This window comes from Echeneis naucrates, chromosome 10 (genome assembly GCF_900963305.1).
Source record: "Echeneis naucrates chromosome 10, fEcheNa1.1, whole genome shotgun sequence".
Classification (NCBI taxonomy): domain Eukaryota; kingdom Metazoa; phylum Chordata; class Actinopteri; order Carangiformes; family Echeneidae; genus Echeneis; species Echeneis naucrates.
This window is the reverse complement of record NC_042520.1, coordinates 3,496,353-3,513,875: the sequence shown is the minus strand read 5'-3', so window position 1 is coordinate 3,513,875 and position 17,523 is coordinate 3,496,353. Positions and strand designations below refer to the sequence as shown.

The 17,523-nt window shown below is 39.9% G+C and overlaps 2 protein-coding genes across 3 annotated transcripts in view; one reads left to right on the top strand and one right to left on the bottom strand.

The window, feature by feature from the left end:
• Positions 1–17,523, top strand: part of bbs12 (Bardet-Biedl syndrome 12) — a 35,138-nt gene that overhangs the window by 14,350 nt on the left and 3,265 nt on the right. The window contains exon 1 of one of the 2 annotated variants that reach the window (XM_029512303.1): positions 17,089–17,143. The exons of the other annotated variant lie outside the window; for it this stretch is intronic. The gene's annotated coding sequence lies outside the window, so the exon portion shown is untranslated. Of the gene's footprint in view, positions 1–17,088; positions 17,144–17,523 lie in introns of those variants that run through there. 2 annotated transcript variants of the gene reach the window in all.
• On the bottom strand, positions 14,669–16,905 carry cetn4 (centrin 4). The gene is made up of 5 exons (XM_029512305.1): positions 16,818–16,905; positions 16,463–16,618; positions 16,226–16,354; positions 15,612–15,749; positions 14,669–14,929 (listed from the first exon to the last, which is right to left on the bottom strand). Exons 1-5 carry the CDS (start codon positions 16,818–16,820, stop codon positions 14,840–14,842), a joined length of 516 nt encoding a protein of 171 aa, XP_029368165.1. The 5' UTR covers positions 16,821–16,905; the 3' UTR covers positions 14,669–14,839.

Here is a 17,523-nt window from a genome sequence, read left to right as displayed (position 1 = left end):
ACACAGCCAGTGTATGATGAAATGCTTATATCACTTACACTCACCGGCCACTTTATTAGGTACACCTGTCCAACTGCTCGTTAACACTTAATTTCTAATCAGCCAATCACCTGGCGGCAACTCAGTGCATTTAGGCATGTAGACATGGTCAAGACAATCTCCTGCAGTTCAAACCGAGCATCAATATGGGGAAGAAAGGTGATTTGAGTGACTTTGAACGTGGCATGGTTGTTGGTGCCAGAAGGGCTGGTCTGAGTATTTCAGAAACTGCTGATCTACTGGGATTTTCACGCACAACCATCTCTAGGGTTTACAGAGAATGGTCCGAAAAAGAAAAAATATCCAGTGAGCGGCAGTTCTGTGTGCCTTGTTGATGCCAGAGGTCAGAGGAGAATGGCCAGACTGGTTCGAGCTGATAGAAAGGCAACAGTGACTCAAATAACCACCCGTTACAACCAAGGTAGGCAGAAGAGCATCTCTGAACGCACAGTACGTCGAACTTTGAGGCAGATGGGCTACAGCAGCAGAAGACCACACCGGGTGCCACTCCTTTCAGCTAAGAACAGGAAACTGAGGCTACAATTTGCACAAGCTCATCGAAATTGGACAATAGAAGATTGGAAAAACGTTGCCTGGTCTGATGAGTCTCGATTTCTGCTGCGACATTCGGATGGTAGGGTCAGAATTTGGCGTCAACAACATGAAAGCATGGATCCATCCTGCCTTGTATCAATGGTTCAGGCTGGTGGTGGTGGTGTAATGGTGTGGGGAATATTTTCTTGGCACTCTTTGGGCCCCTTGGTACCAATTGAGCATCGTTGCAACGCCACAGCCTACCTGAGTATTGTTGCTGACCATGTCCATCCCTTTATGACCACAATGTACCCAACTTCTGATGGCTACTTTCAGCAGGATAATGCGCCATGTCATAAAGCTGGAATCATCTCAGACTGGTTTCTTGAACATGACAATGAGTTCACTGTACTCAAATGGCCTCCACAGTCACCAGATCTCAATCCAATAGAGCATCTTTGGGATGTGGTGGAACGGGAGATTCGCATCATGGATGTGCAGCCGACAAATCTGCGGCAACTGTGTGATGCCATCATGTCAATATGGGACATGAGGAACGCTTCCAGCACCTTGTTGAATCTATGCCACGAAGAATTGAGGCAGTTCTGAAGGCAAAAGGGGGTCCAACCCGTTACTAGCATGGTGTACCTAATAAAGTGGCCGGTGAGTGTATATCACCTCTCACCACATAGCTATGTGTCCATGTCACACCAGGCTATTAGAATTAGCAACTGAGAACCTCTGGATGGAATACAAATGTCAAACACAGCTTGGGATAGTTGGACTCACATATTGACTGCGTACACTTCATGTATATTCAAGTCCACACGTGCTAAAGATTTGACATTGTCACCTGGACCATTCTTTCTGAATCTCTTACTAGATCCATACGTGTCCTGTAACTCAGCGGTCCCCAACCCCCGGGCTGTGGACCAGTACCGGTCCGTGGGTCTTTTGAACCGGGCCGCGCGGAAAGAATAAATAACATACATTATTTATGTTTCATTTATTATCTGAATCTGAGCTATGTTTTATTTTGAAAAATGACCGGATTCTCTCCGTTACATCCGTCTATGACTCACTCTTGAGCTTGTCTCGGTCACGTGATACGTTACCGCTAAAATTAAACCCACAAGCTAGCGAAATGATTAAAAAAGGACAGTTTCTTTGTGAAGGGGAAAAGGCCCAGTGAGGAGACAGAAGAAGAGCCTGTGACTTCCATGAAAAAGAAAGCTGCATTTAGGTTCGGGGTCAGGGGCCAGAGAGGATGTTACGATGACGCTGCTAATAAAGTTGCATACGAGTGCACAGTGGATTCACGTTTATTATGACATTTAGAAAATAGCAGTTTTTATGCCGATCGTATAATTTTATTTTGTTGCATTTATACGCCACACCTTAAAGGCTGGTCCGTGGAAATATTGTCTGACATTAAACCGGTCCGTGGCACAAAAAAGGTTGGGGACCGCTGCTGTAACTGGCCGAAAGGAAACCTTGGCTTTTTCTAAATCCATTGCCCCTCAGTTGCTGCTCAGAGACATGAAATGTTTGCTCCACAGATGTGTTAAGTCATATTGTTGGATTAAAGTTCACCTTCTTCAGCTGCATCTTCAAAGCATTGTCGCTCTATCAAGGGTGAAGCTGTGGAGAGGGTGAATGCGAGAAAGAGACTTGGTTGCTGGGAAGGTTTGACCATGCATTTTGAGTCTTGGCCGAAGTGCCAGTGAATTAAATACACAGACCAAATCTTATCTCGCGGGTTTCCACATGTAAGTCAGCTGTGTTTTCATCTGCATGTGAGATGCACCTTGGTAAATCTCATGTGTGGTGTTGTTGATGGTTGCTGAAATCCCCTCTGTCACATGGGAAGTCCAGAGTTGTGTATGTTGTGAGGACGTGTGTAAAAACATGCACCTGTCATAATGAAAGTTGTTTGTGGCGTTTGGACTGTCCTCTGGCTATCGGCTTGTTTGGTAAAATGTCATTTATCTTACCACAGTGTTTAACCATGTGTGCACAGAATACAAGTCCACCTGGTGTCTGATTGAACGTGACATTGCTTCCAGATAACTTCATAATCAGCTGTTGTTTTTTTTTTTTTTTTGAATTGAAAAGACAATAAAACCAGATGTATAGTTCATAGCACAGCAAAGAACACATTTTAAAATCGTGTTCTCCAGAGGTCCAAACTTGCGCACATGTGGAACCCTGAGAACTGGTGAGAACGTGTCTGAAACATGATGCCCTCTGGTGGGACTTCTGGGTAATTGAAGTCAGAACTGGTTTTTAAGGGGAAAGTGCTTTATATCTGGACCTGCCATCCTGTGCTGTCAATCTTTGGGCTTCATGTGTACACAATAACAATATTTCATTTTGTTTACAACACTGCTGTGGCTCTTCAGTTGACGCCGCTTCTGAAATCTTTTCAATGTGGAGAAAAGCCATTGGAGAAATCAGTGAAAACTATCTAATATGTTCTGATAGAAATCATAACACCATTCCCATTGCGTTGCGGTTTTCAAATCATATTTTCACAATGACGGCATAATTGTATCTCAGTTTCACCAGGATACCTCAATCTGCATCTGTGCTGATACAAATTCAACACTCCACGGGGTTAAGCATTTGAAAAGATCTTTAAGAAGTACTTGTTTTTAAGGGAAATCAAGTACAACAACAAAAAATAAACATGTTGACACCTGAAAGCTTTTGAGTCTGGGGTGAGCACGACGAATTCCAGTTTTCAGACTATGCAGACTCTGTGTAGGTGTGTGTTTTAACTGTAACGGACTCATGGAAAGGTAAAAGTACCTCGATCATATTGTCGCCACGTGTCATCCTGGGACATCACCAGTTGATTTAAATTTTGAGGCCTGAGTTTGTAATTTGGTGTGATGTTCATTAGCTAAAAGGCAGGTTTAAGGCACTCCACCGCTGATTACGCTGCTTTTATACACACCATGGTTATCACGCGACATTGCTCCCAGTGGAAAAGGTCAAAGCTGTCTGCAGCGTTTCTGGAGGCAGAGTGTGTGCATGCTGCAGTGTTCAGACTTTCACAGAGCGTTTGGAAAAATGTAATAAACCAATCACAACATATCAGTTTCAATCAATTTAATATTTTCAAATGGCACAATTATTATTATTATTATTATAATATATAGGAATTGCTATACTGTGGGACATCATACATGGAGTGAATGTCTCTGCATACTTAATATTCTTTAAGAACTAGAATATATAAATTAACTTTCACTTTCTGTGAAAAAAAAAAAAAAGAAGAAACAATTAAAAACACCAACTTTGTAAACTGCCAAGTCCAGTCCACTTGGTGGCGACAAAGGCTTTCATGAGAATACATTCTTCATAGCTTGAGTGGGTTCACCACCAGTACGTAAATAAATATTAAATAAATTAAATATTTTAAAGGCTAGATGAATACGTAGACGATGACATTTTTAGGATCGTTTCAGCGTAGTGTCTTCTCTTCAGTCAGTCCTTGGTCACAACCAGAAATTCCTCTTCACTTATTTCATGCTCAGCTTGGTTATGCCCTAAAGAGTGAAAAGGTATAATTAATTACAATGTCAATGCTTTAACAACATATTTCCATTTTAGAGAAATGTATCGATGATGATGATGACAGCAAAAGCACTCACCCGTTGAATAAGAGACTCCAGTCTGTTAAGGAATACCTGGACAGTTACTTGAGGATGTGAGTCGCAGGTTTGGCACGTGGACTAAAGGAAAACCAGAGGAAAAGTTAGCCAATGGTCATCTACAATGAGTTTTTATATGACTGAAATATCAGCTGTGATAAATGAATAAAAACATTTTCTTACCATCTGACTCTCTGAATTGCAAAAGTTCAGACCTCTCATCTGAAACGGATGAAAGAAAGAAGTTGTTTGTTAGAAGGGCACTGCATTACAAACCTGAACTTGTGGTCAAGGTGGATTTGTGGATTGATTGTTTCGTAAACCGGCGCTTTACTTACAGTTAGATGGCTCTTAAGACTCTTCAAAAGTTTTTTTTGATTTCGCTCTGTTGTGTTGAAATGCACCTCCATGTTAGCCTTGAAGCATTGCAGGGCTGACAGACAGCAGCAATCCTGTTGTAAAATAAAACAAAAAGATAAATATCTGTGAACATACCGCAGGGACATACATTGGCGTTATTCTGTTGCTAAAAATTTTAATATAAGGGGGAAAAAAATCCTCCCATCAAACAATTTCCAAGAAAACTGTTATCTGGTTCCATGTCATAGCCTCATCATCGCAGTAGACTTTCCTATCAGATGAATGCAAAGCATTTTTACCTTAAGTGAAACTCAACCAAGTTTCCAATATTTTAAACTTTAGTTTCTGTTCCCAAAATACTCTGAATTGCCCCCCTCCAGAAATTGTTATGTTGATGACATGATGTTTTTTTCCAAGTGATGCAGAGCAGTTTGTTTCTGTTTAGATACTCGCACTGTGGTTCGGTGACACCCCCCTCCCCCACCTCCAGCCAAAAAAAAAAAAAAAAAAAAACCTCAAATCACAGTTCCCACATCTCCTTGAAGAAATAGGTTAGTATTACTAGCAATTGAAGTGTATGAGAAACAGTCGACTTAATCATTTCCTCGCTTTTGTGTATTTAGAATTTCCCTATACTTGTCAGTCACAAATAAATTCACCCTTGTTGGAAGAGTGAAATTCATATGAATCTTTCTTTTACAGATTCATGAAGACAGTCTGGCAGTTTTTGAACTGAAGATTGAGTCAGATGTTCTTTAGCATGCACGGTGGTGTGAGGAAGTGTCATGGTTTTGTGTTCTCTCTGCTTGATTACTCATCACATTTCACCTGAGTGCAACGGAAGCTATGAGAAAATTCACTGAGCGAGCTTTTGAGTTGACTCACTTAGGATTCTGAGCCTGACGAGAAAGAAGGCTGATCTCAGTTTACAAGTAATGGACTTGATCTCAATATGCTTTCATTTGTAGTAAGTGCAAATAGTCACGTTGATTTGTTGGATTGCTTTGAAGTGGCATTACAAAATAATTGCTTTTCTACAAGGTTTGACTGCATGTTTGTGTCATTTAAGCTAAATATCTAACCACATTGTGGTTACTTTTTGCATCTTTAGAAATGTGTTTTGTTTTTGTTGTTTTATTCTGTAATACTGTTTAACTTTTGTGAAAAGGTCTTTGCAACTGTAGTTTTACCATTAAACCAAAGATGAAATCCAATAAATAATTGTCCAGTACATAAGTATTTCAAGATTTTATGTTTTCTGTATTCAGTGCAAATGGCATCTTGGATTTAGTTTTGTTAGCTTTGCGTTGCTTGCCATTAATCCTTTCTACTGCTACTATCAACTTTGCAGTATGCAGCCAACTATAGAGTTGTCTGGAATCAGTTTTACTGTGCTGTGTTTTAGTGAAATTTCCTTACACAATAAATGTAAAAACGACATATATAAATATATAAAAAAAATTTAGCTTGTGAGGTGAGGTTTTTTTCCTCCTAAATTGTTGACCTTGCGAGGACCATGTGCAGCTTTCTACATAAATATCACCATTTGACATCAAATGCATATTGTGATTTCACACATCATTTGATGTACTCCTACAGTAGCCAGCACATGGCAATTAGTGACTACAATAAGTACAATAATGAGTAAGCAGCCGCCAATATTTAGTGGTGACCATACTGTCAGCATTACTTCAAATGCGCGTTAAAATTGCTTACCTCAATATTCTCTGGAGGAGTACTCAGCATCTTCTCATTGTGCTGCATGACACAAGTCAAGAACATTGTGTTCAGTAACTTTGACTGAGATCGTACATGAGCAAATCTGTGAAAAAGCAAATGTCGATGAAACCCACCTGCATGATTTCTTTCACATCGTACAACTGGCGAAGAACTTCTTCTAATTTTTTCCTCTGATATGTTGTGTCAGGCCCATTGGTTATTATTGCGCTGGCCAAAGAATAGCAGCAAGCTGCAAAAAGGCAAACAGCAATCAGCTTCATATTCTCAGTGTCTGAAGTAGGCAGCAGATCAACCAAAGTTGCGATTTGAAAGTTGTGCTGGAAGTGTAGAGTGCTGTGTTGCTTACCTTTTTATATGTATCCCTGAGGACACAGGAAAACCACTTGTAGAGAGTTGGAAAGCGATAGAAACTGGTGTGAGTAATGAAATTTTCTTTTCCACTGGCAATCACCGCTACGTGATACGAGAGTGTCGTCAAGGCGCGTGCGTGGGGCCCAATAGTCTGTGTGAATGTAAACTCTCTGAATGCAGCCGACAGGAAACGGCACTTCCCATTTCACTTTGAATCATGGAGCCACAGATAGACCGTGTCATAGGTAGCCTTCGTAGGTGTGGTATTGACAACCTGAATGTTGAAATTCACCGCATTACGGCCACCTACACAAACACAACGATCCTGCTGCAAACAACAGGAAACTCAGTTTGAACTATGATTACTGAGCCAAAAGGAGAAGTGAGGAGATAGTATGACTTCACTGTTTCGGAGGGAGTCCGCCGCTCCTCGACACCGGAGGAACTCTAACTGGGCCTCCAGGCTGCTGCCTTCATCAGCCATAGTAACAACTATTTTCTGTCCATTTCCAAGGACAGGGCAAACTTTGCTGTCACATTTCATCCGAACTTGGAAATGCCCCGGAACTGTAGTCACACGTTCGTTGTGACGTGCATGTCACATGTTTTGCATGAATAAAAAAAAAATAAATAAATAAATAAATGGTTTCATTGGACATGCTACAAATTCTAATTAGGGAGGTTGCAGCTATTTGCCGTTCCCTTTAAGCAACCAGAGCACCTTTTTAAAAACAATATTAGATAAGTCCCTTTTGCACACAGGGTGTCATTTGGCTTTGTAAAATAATGCAACGCAATGTGATCAGTGTACGTCACACAATCCACCACAGCGGAAAAACTGCTTTTAATTGCAATTTATTTTCTTAGGCCTAAGACATAAAGGACACAAAATTTACAATTATTCTTCAAAACCTTAAGTATCACAAAAAAATTAATGATGAGATTATGACGACAAATACCGCTGAAACTGAAAACCATCGTCAGGCCCATGCTGAGAGATGTCATGATTTAACAGACCATAAATGTCAGACAGTTTAAAGCTTTAAGAAAAGAAACAAAAAAGTTGTGGGGGTCAGCAGAATAAAAATCTATTCTGAAAGTCAAAGCACACGAGTGAAAGGTGATCAGGATAGGGATGATATGGACAGCCCAGGGCAAGCATATGAATAATAAAAAAGATAAATGAGAGGGGATCAAAACTAGACCCGTGAAGGACCCCACAAAATATAAAAGGAGAATTCATCACCTGTTTGATAAACAAGTAGATACAGCAGCTTGGAGGTCGGTCTAAGATTGCTAAAGACAAATAAGTTCTGGAAAGGATTTTTAAAAAATGAAAAGACAAGGCTAAAAAGCTAAATCACATATAAATCCTAAGAATCAACACACAGGCATTATCAGGCTCCCGCTCGGAAAAAGGACACTGATCGTAATTGTAATAGTGTATTCTCGTTATGCTTTTCTCACTGACCGTATTCCAGATGATGTTTTGCAAACTGAAAGTCAGACAATCAGCCACTGACGCTATTAATTTAATATTTTGATACAGATATTAACAGATTTTGTGTGTTCTGGCCCTCTGCCTGCAGCCAGTGATAGGTCAACTGTTCATCCAGCTGCAGATGTGTGCACGATGTTTTGAGTGGATTTAGAAGACTCTGAATATGTGCTTAAATTTAGAGGTCATTAACTTTGTGTGTTCATAAACGCACACTTTCCTACACCACATTGAGATCACTGACTAGTTTCCTCGGTAACAGTCATCAACTCCATTTTGGATTCGTGTCACACATTTTGGGAAATTCAGGATCATATGTCAGCATTGTGTGTGTCTGTTGTGCTAGTTTATTCTCTCCACACACAATCTTTACATCAGGTTTGTGCAACCAGAGAGGAGGAAGTGAGAGTGAGACTGAAAGAGAAAACCTCTCGTCTCTTCTCTCTCTTTGTCAGCGTAAGGGAAAAGGTGGGTGGGGGCTTCGACGGGCCTGAGGTGCATCACCTTCGGACTCATGCCTTATCAGGAGTCCCCTTCTTTTGTATTGCGCATTTGGAAGGAAAAATGTGTCCTGAGGTGGATGTAAAATGTAGACGAATTTTCCTTGACTGGTCGCCATGAAGGATCCCCTTTTAACCCACCTGTGGAGTGAAGTGTTTGTGTGTCAGCAGAAAAATCTGACTGAGCGGTCGTGTCATAATGAGATCAGTGTCTCAAAATGAAAATTCATACAGAGTGAGAAATGTAGCCCTTCTCCACCACATGAAGCAACAGAAGTTGCATAATGACAAACACAGCAGCTTAGCGTTGACATTGGCAGTGGAAGTTTAAAGGTTTGGAGATTTAAAGTATGAGCAGCCGCCGCGGCCCAAATTCTGCTTCTGTTCCTGTGCTATTATCTAACCAGACTTTCCTGAGGGCTCATGGGGGCCAACTAATATCTACATCCATCATTTACAAATGCATTTTCTAACATTTATAAGTCTTTGGGCTGCTCAGCTGATCCACTTGCTTTAACTTTTTTTTTTATTTCTCAGGCCTATTCATGTAAGACCTCACTGAAGTTATTAGTTCTTAACTTACAAACCCAGGAGAAAATGTTGCCCGAACATTTTTATCTCATCACACCAAATTCTCACGAGATTGCTGTACTCAAAACTGAAATAGTGAGCTGTTTGTAGAAAGATCTTAATCCTACTTTTTCCTTCAAATTAAGTGAAACCTTGCACCACTGCAAATTTTATGCCAGTGACAAAAGCTCTCGGTCAGGGCTGAAGACGCGTCACTTTGACAGTTGCTGTTTGTGGTCAGCCAGAGTGTTAAACGCAGTGCAAGAAGTGTGACTTCACATGAGGCTGCACACGGCAGAAAACATGGCGGATGGAGGTCAAGGGGTAGAAGAGCGCTGTAACTTTTCTCTAACTCTGCAACACTGTGAACAAGCAGGGAAAAAAAAAAAAAAAAAAAGTAGAATGAAAAGGAGCACTGAGGTAGAAAAAGTGGATTAAAAAATAGTGAAGTTGAGAGTTAGAGCAGCCACAGCGGAGACGAAGCAGAGCGACACAGGATCTGAAATGTTCCTGTACATAAACCACCACATCTAGAGTTTGATGTGGTTTGGTTTTTGTAGAAAAATGATGTCCTTTCTGTGTAAAAACCGTCATGACAGAGGGGAGAGGAGAGTACTTGCCAGTTTATTAGGTACACCCAGCAGTCTGATGTGCCAGTCTTGGAATAATTAATCCCTCACATGAGTCATTGATTCATCGGTGTGATTAATTTGAACGCTGTAGTTTGTGCTGCTGTCAAACTGTATTTCATTGTACAGAGATGTGTTTGTTAAGTTGGCCCCTCTGGATTTTAATGGGATGGACAAAATAATAGAAATAACTGTGAAAGTAAGTTAATGTGGTTCAACGGGATCCCACTGCAGGCGTCATGTGACCCAGTTAATCATCCCGTCTTTATCACAGAACATTAAGAAGGATTTATTGCCCTGTTACACCAGTTTTAGCTTAATTCCCCCTTTTTTCTTCTTGTGTGTTGTCTTTTTTGACAATAATTTTTAAGTTTACGCTTTTCTTTTTTTTTTAACTACGAATTTACTTTACGTTGCTATGTTTAAACGTACAGTGAAGAAAATGTGAAGCATTTTAGCAATAGGTCAGTATTACATAGCATGTTAATGCACGAACACATGTTGATCAGATATAGATATCATATCCAAGAGCACCGTGGCCTTTGGGTCAATAAAAGAAATGATTTGTTTTTCTCAGGCATCGTCTTGTAACAGTTAACGTGTTTGTTTTTCACTCAGCCCCAGTTGTTGCTCATCCATATCAAAAACGTTGTTTTGTTTTGACTTGTTATCATTTGGTCACACTGTAATGATGTCATTTTTGTTTTGTTTTTGCCGTTCCGTGTTTACACTGCCTCTGCACCGTTAAAGGGCAATAAAATACACATGCGGGGAAAAAAATCGTGCCATTGGCCACTTTATTTAATTGAGAAAGACTGAGAATGCAATATCTTCATTTATTAATTTATGCATTTGTATTAAATAACACTAAGATACATTTATTTACTCCATCTTAATGTAGTGCAACTACTCCCACTTGTGTAGTGTGATTTCCTACCCTGCGGTCTCCCCTTAGTGAATAGTTTTGCATTTCCGGGCTGCGAGGCGAGTGGGCGCAGGGTTGAACATTTGCATGCAATTGATACACAAACTGGAATACTGTAGGAAGCAGCTTATTTCTAATACGCATTATTTTAGTCAGCCAAGATAAACATCACACCTTGTCTTATTCTACTTGTTCTTTATTGACATTACCAAGAGCGAATGAAGGTCATTTGCAGTGACTGAGGAAAGTGAGCGTGCACGATATTACCGTAAGTGTACAGGAAGAGTACAAAGAGCGTGTGGGTGGGGGATCGCCTGTTTTGGTCCTCTGCGCTGGTACCACAACAGGGATGACACAGCTCCTTAGGAATGATTTAATGAATTTTTCAGGGTCATCGGTTGTGAGTTCAAAACACTCACCAGTTTAGTTCGGCTCTAAAATAAAAACGTAGAATTCAGTTCCTCTTGATGTTGAAGTGATGATCAATTGTATTTAAACCTAAATAAGTAAAACGTAATAATAATGAGCGAACGCAGTGGAGTTCAGTGGGTTTTACTGTCAGCCGGTTACTCACCTCTGCTATTTTAGGAGGTGATGTTTTGATCTCAACAGGTCTGACTCGTTAATGTCTTTTTCTCCTCCTGCTGTATTTATCACTTTAGTTTCCCGAATTATATGATAGAAATCTTAGAACAAATGACGCTAAAATGTGTTGCAGTGAAAACATCTCAGTAAAATAAGGCCTGTTTCATTTCACTGAGCATGTGATGACACCCACGGTTTCTCTTCTCTATTTAAACACAAGTGTGAAGCTTTAGCATCTCTTGCATAATAGAATAAAGTTATTTGAACTCAGAATCAGATCATCTTCAGTAATCTGTTTTTTTTTTTTAAGAGCCACTTAAAATCTGATTCCAAAATGCTTCTTATTGAAAATAGAGCTGAATTTATTTAATCACTTCTTTTGGTGGTGGTGGTGGGGGGGCGGTGTTCTTTTATTAGCTTTCAGTAGGCGCCCGATTAAAAAAAATAATAATCTAATTTATTTATATAGCATCATATCATAACAGAGTAACATTGAGGCACTTTACATTCTGAGCAAGTCTAGACCGAGTTCTTTCTAGAGTTACCATCATATTATATAATCACATTGGTTATTTACACCAATAACCTTAGAAACAGCTGAATGTAACTATCTGTCATTTTTCATTTGGCTTGTCGTCATAAATGCTGTGAGGATGTTCTCAGCTTCAGGTACGGAGGTGACACAAGCCTTTTCTCTTCCTGCCCCTCGCTCAGCACACCTGATCTAGTCAAACCTTCCAAGGGTGGAAACAGGCTACATGTCAGCAACGTCACTGGCTCAGGTACGTCGAGAGCTCATGGAACGGAGCAGACCCTGACCCTTCACTCACATTCGGGCTTTACTTTGGATTGGATCAGAAATAAAAGGATATCAAAGGCTATCAAAGCATGCAAACTGGTTTGTGGTTAATAAGTACCGAACTTATCTCATATGTCTGAAGAAGCCTCGAAACACTCGAAAACATAGAATACCAATGAGACCTCTCCCACAGACCATAAATACTAAAAGAACATTATCACAGAGTTTATAGAAGTCAAACAGGCCTCCCTAGATGTCTAATAAACATGTTATTTCACTTCTATGACTGAAGTTGAAAAGCTGACATACCACTGATGCAGTCACTCTCGCTCTTGCTGCTTCTTCACACAATGAGAGTTATTAGTTTGTCTTCAACTTATCATACTCAAAGTGGTCACATAAAAATAGACTGCCAGCCGAACGGTGACACATTTATGACCTTTAAAGGGTTAATAAGAAAAATCTTCTTTTAACAACAGCCAGACTTACAGCGCTAAGTTGTTTTGGAAATTGATCATTTTATGGGAAAAGAAAAAACGAGCAGCGGCGCAGTGGGAGTATTGAACAGACAGTGTGATGTAAATGCTCTTTAACCGCATCGGTAGGGGAATAACACTCAGCTGGGGGGGCTGTGAACGTATCATATAACAAAACATGCAACTGTGCAAAATGTGCTAAAGCATTCAGCTCCACTTGGAAAGTTTTGTGCTAAAATCAGAAATCCACAGTTTGAAGAACACCTACTCATCCAAAATGGCTCCTCCATGTGAAGTGCAAGTGAAGCAGTCTCCTTATGTTGCCATCAAAGCGATCAGTCGAGTCAGTACCTTTTGTTTTTAACTTAAACTTCTTAATCCTTTTAGCCCACATATGTTTTCCCCTTATTCTCTCGATAATAACACTCAGCGACTTGCACAAATTCTTGTTGTTGTTCTGGAGTTGATTTTTCTTTTTTTTTTATCTGAGCGTCCCCTCTGCTCATTTCTTTGAGCATTAAGTCGTGAAAAATCTGCTCCAAAGCTTCTAATGCTGTAAATAACTTTATCTGTCTTTATTCTGTCACTACAACTCAGAACACACTCCTCCTCGCTCTGAGATCGGTAAAATAAGAGGACTGACCCCAGAGACTTTGGCTACACAAGCAGCTGATGGGCCAGGCCTCCAAACACAACAGTGTCATCCCCAGCTGGAGACACTTACAGTACGTGCACGTTTGCATGATGCTTTACGAAAATTCGAAATTGAGTTTGACATAGCACCAAGCGACCTGAGACAGAATGCCAGTTTCTAATTTATTATTCGTCCGCTCAGAGTGAGCTTCAGTCAGCTTCAGTATTTTGGGTCTCACCTGGTGTGTGGTGTGCTTTGAACTCTGAGAAAGGTAGAAGGATTTGAGTCATAGAGGGGTGAGGGGCTTCTGGAATCTCTCATCATCTACACAAAGAAATCTATAGAAATTTCACATTCTGGCACTTTAATTTGGTGTTAAGTGAAGTTAATTGTTTTAAATAAAGCAGAAGACAAACAGCTATGGCTTTTCATTTATATTATTTCAAGACAGTGGGAACAGTGGGCTTCAGAAGTTTGGGGCTACTCTTTATTATGCACTTCAATTAAAAAGCAAGTACTCTCAGGTTCAAAAAGAGGTCCTGAAAAATCTGATTGACTGCCATCAACATCGTGAGGAGACGGTACGTAAACGTTTGGGAAGTTTACTTTAATTGTGCTCAATTATATATATATTTTTAAATACCAGAATTTTCTTTGTGGAATATTTTTGGAAAAAAAAAAAAAAAGGATCGTTAATCTTTTCATATTTTCCACCAGATGTTCCTATCTAGAGCAAGTTATCATAACTTTCAGAATCAGTGGCAAGCGTCCTCAAAATAATAGGCGGCCGTCTGACGGCTCGGAAAAACACGTCACTACAATATCCTGTTTATTTTCACAAGGTCTGGTGTTTTGGCCAAAACTAGACTTCTGCTGTGTCTTAAAATTAATCAGCAGGAGGACTCTTTCCTATAACATGATCAGAACATGTAGGTAAGATGCTGTTGTGGTGTGTTTTCACCAGACAATGTCTTGGTATCTCAAAGCATGAAGTGAGAGTGACTTTTACTGTGTTACTCATTTCAAATTCATACTTGTCATTTCTGTTTACAGTGGCTTAATTCTGGTTAGTCGACAATGACTTAGTCATGTAACTTTCACTGTCTGTTATTGGCATGTTGCGCCTTGCAGGATGCACTGCAGCAAACAAGGCCGACTGCAAATAACTTTTGAAAACCGTAGCCTCTTTCTTCACATCAGTTGCCCGGGTTAAGAGCCAAAGTAGAAACTGAATCTAAGGTAAACATTTCTTATATGCACAGCAGACTCGATGAAACATTAAACTTGCCCATTTACACTGAACTTAACTTCAATACTGACACGTGAGTCTGTAAAGTTAATGTACGAAGTACGAAGAGACAAATCAGCTATGATGAAATATATTTATTTGTCTTGCATTGTAGAAAGTTTTGTGCAAAGATACATGTTAAAATATTTTATTTACAAACCAAGTCCCAAAAAGCTGCTGTATAAAGTGTTGGAATAAAAGTCAAATGTGATTCTTAAAAAGGTCCCAAAAACAAGATGGGGACACTTCAGTTCAGTAAAGGTTGGTCTTCTTCATTATCCTCAGGAACTCCTGCTCGTTGACCTCACCATCTCCATCTCGATCTGCTTCGTCAATCATCTCCTAAAAGGATTAGAGAAACATTAGGAATCCAAATCTCTCACTTGGACTGACATGACTGTGTCAAAAAGGTCATCTCAGTTTTGTTGTTTTCCAAATAACCCTGAATGCCATTTATTTTTAACATCAAATGTATTACCATAACACAACACTATTAGGGGAACTAGAGGATGAGTAAGAAAAAACAGCTGCGCCAACCTTATTTGTAGTGCATTTTGCTGATAACAGTGGTGAAAAACCAAACCTGCAACCAGTAAGTATTATTCTTTTATGCTAATGGATGTTATTTTATGCTTAACCTATAAAACAATAAAATTTGAATGTTCTGTCACTGGTTCAACGTGTCTACAGCACATATTTGGCCAGATCTGTTATGAATCATAACTGCTGTACTGATGTTGGCTCGTGTATTTTTGTGGATTCTGTATGTTTTGTGTATGCCAGTACAAAGACAAATTTCCATTTTATGTGAATGGACAGTGACATCACCTCATCTGCTTTCTCCACTCAATTGTGGAAAAGAATCGTGTTAAGTATCCACCAAATTTTTCTGATTTCACTTAATTGGAAATGAACTTTGTAAGTAGACCCAAGGTCTAATATTTGACGCTATGTAATGGGAGTAGCTTACTTTGGGACAGCCAAAGTTTTATATTTATAATACATGTGACACTGCCTGCAATACCTGTAACTCTTCATCTGTGAGGTTTTCACCCAGCTCCTTGGCAACTCTCTTGAGATTTTTGAATGAGATTTTCCCTGTGCAGTCATCATCAAACAGCCGAAAAGCCTTCAAGATTTCCTCTTTGGAGTCCTTTTCACTCTGATGATAAAGACACAGGAAATGGAATTGATAACCAACAGAGAGAAAAATAAAATTATAATATATATTACAATGGTATTAATGGTAAGTATAATCAAATATCCTTTGTTATGAATTTCATGAATGCAACTGTGATGAGGAAATGGGTGCCAAGATGCCTTTTTAATGTGCTCTTTTGATCTGTAGAAAATCTTTAATGTGTTTGTTACTTTGATTTTTCTGGTAACTGTTTGGTTCATTCTTAGTTGTGTTACAGATGCATTTAAGTTCACTTGCAGTAAAAACCCAAATGCATTTTCTTTCCCTTTTTCAAAAACTGATTGTGATTTGTAGGAGTAGTGTGAATGCATTGTACATTTTTCTCCTATTTTTTTAAGAGCAGCATGCGGTGAGTTTGAAACTGTATTGCTTGTTTAACGTTGTCTTTAAATGTCTGAAAAAGTGTCCTCATCCACACAGCATCCCGTCAAACTCACCATTTTCTGCGTCATCATACTGAGAAAGTCATTGAAGTCAATTGTTCCGGAGCCCTCTTTATCGATGTCTGCGATCATCTTCTTGATTTCTTCCTTCTTTGGCTCAAACCCAAGAGCTCTCATGGCAACCTGGGGACAACACATGTCATGCTGATAGGAATACAAAACTGCTTTCACAGTATTTGTCCCCTTGCACACACACACTTCTTAACATTTAACCTGAAAACAGCGACCAACCTTGAGCTCCTTCACGTCTATTGTCCCAGAGCCATCCGTGTCAAACAGGTCAAAAGCTTCCTTAATTTCCTGCTTTTGCTCCTCAGTCAGCTCGACTTTGGGACTTGTCTTTTTCCTGGAGGCCGCCGAGGGAGGCGGCTTTCTGTAACTTGAAGCCTGAAAAAGAAAACGGAGCCAGCATTGCTGCTTTCAGCCAACTCTTCGCTATCATGCTAGCTTAACTTTAGCTTCCACGCTGCTTTATCAGACCGAACAGAAACACGTTTGAGGGGCTCAAATGAACAACTTATCAAGGATATAGCTCATCAAATCCACTCAATGCACATTCCGGACCTAATTTTGTTTTAATGCATACCATTTATAAAGATGATTCAACGAAGAAGCCCGTCAATATTATATTTGGTGGTCGGACGTCAACAAACCAGCACCAACGTTTTTTTTTTAACTTCCGAATGGCATCGACGGCAACCAATAGAAACTGCGATATTAGAGTGACGCGTTCATTTTGGCCAATAGAAACTCAGATAAGGCGGGCCCTAACGTCTTCCGCCAATGGTTGACTGAGTTTCCTTGTCTCCAAGCAACCGAGAAGCTCAACGCGTGCGCACTGCGTAATCGGTTTGAGCCGGAGCAGCTGGACTTTAGAGGACCCAACAACTGTTTTACACGAATTGAAACAAGGTAATGTCGGGTTTATCTGTGGATATTAAAGGCTTTAGAGGCAGTGAAGTCTTTTAGAAACACTCCTGGGTTCGTTTCGCTTTTTTATTCTTTTACAGACAGGCCGAATTTAGACGTACACTACGTGTATTTTCTGAAGACCTTAGCTTGTTAGCTTGCTGATCGTCTCTTGGACGGATGTCGGTTCTTACTGAGGGACGTTTGGACACATTTGGCTTCATCTGATCTGTTAATGTTAGATGTTTTAGAGGTACAGGATTAATGTACCAGAGTTTTGTTTAAGCCCTCCATAAAATTGTTGAAAAAACACTTTAATATCTGAGGTTCAGGGGTCAGTGAGAGAATTCATTATTATTGTTATTAATCTTTGAACTGTTGGT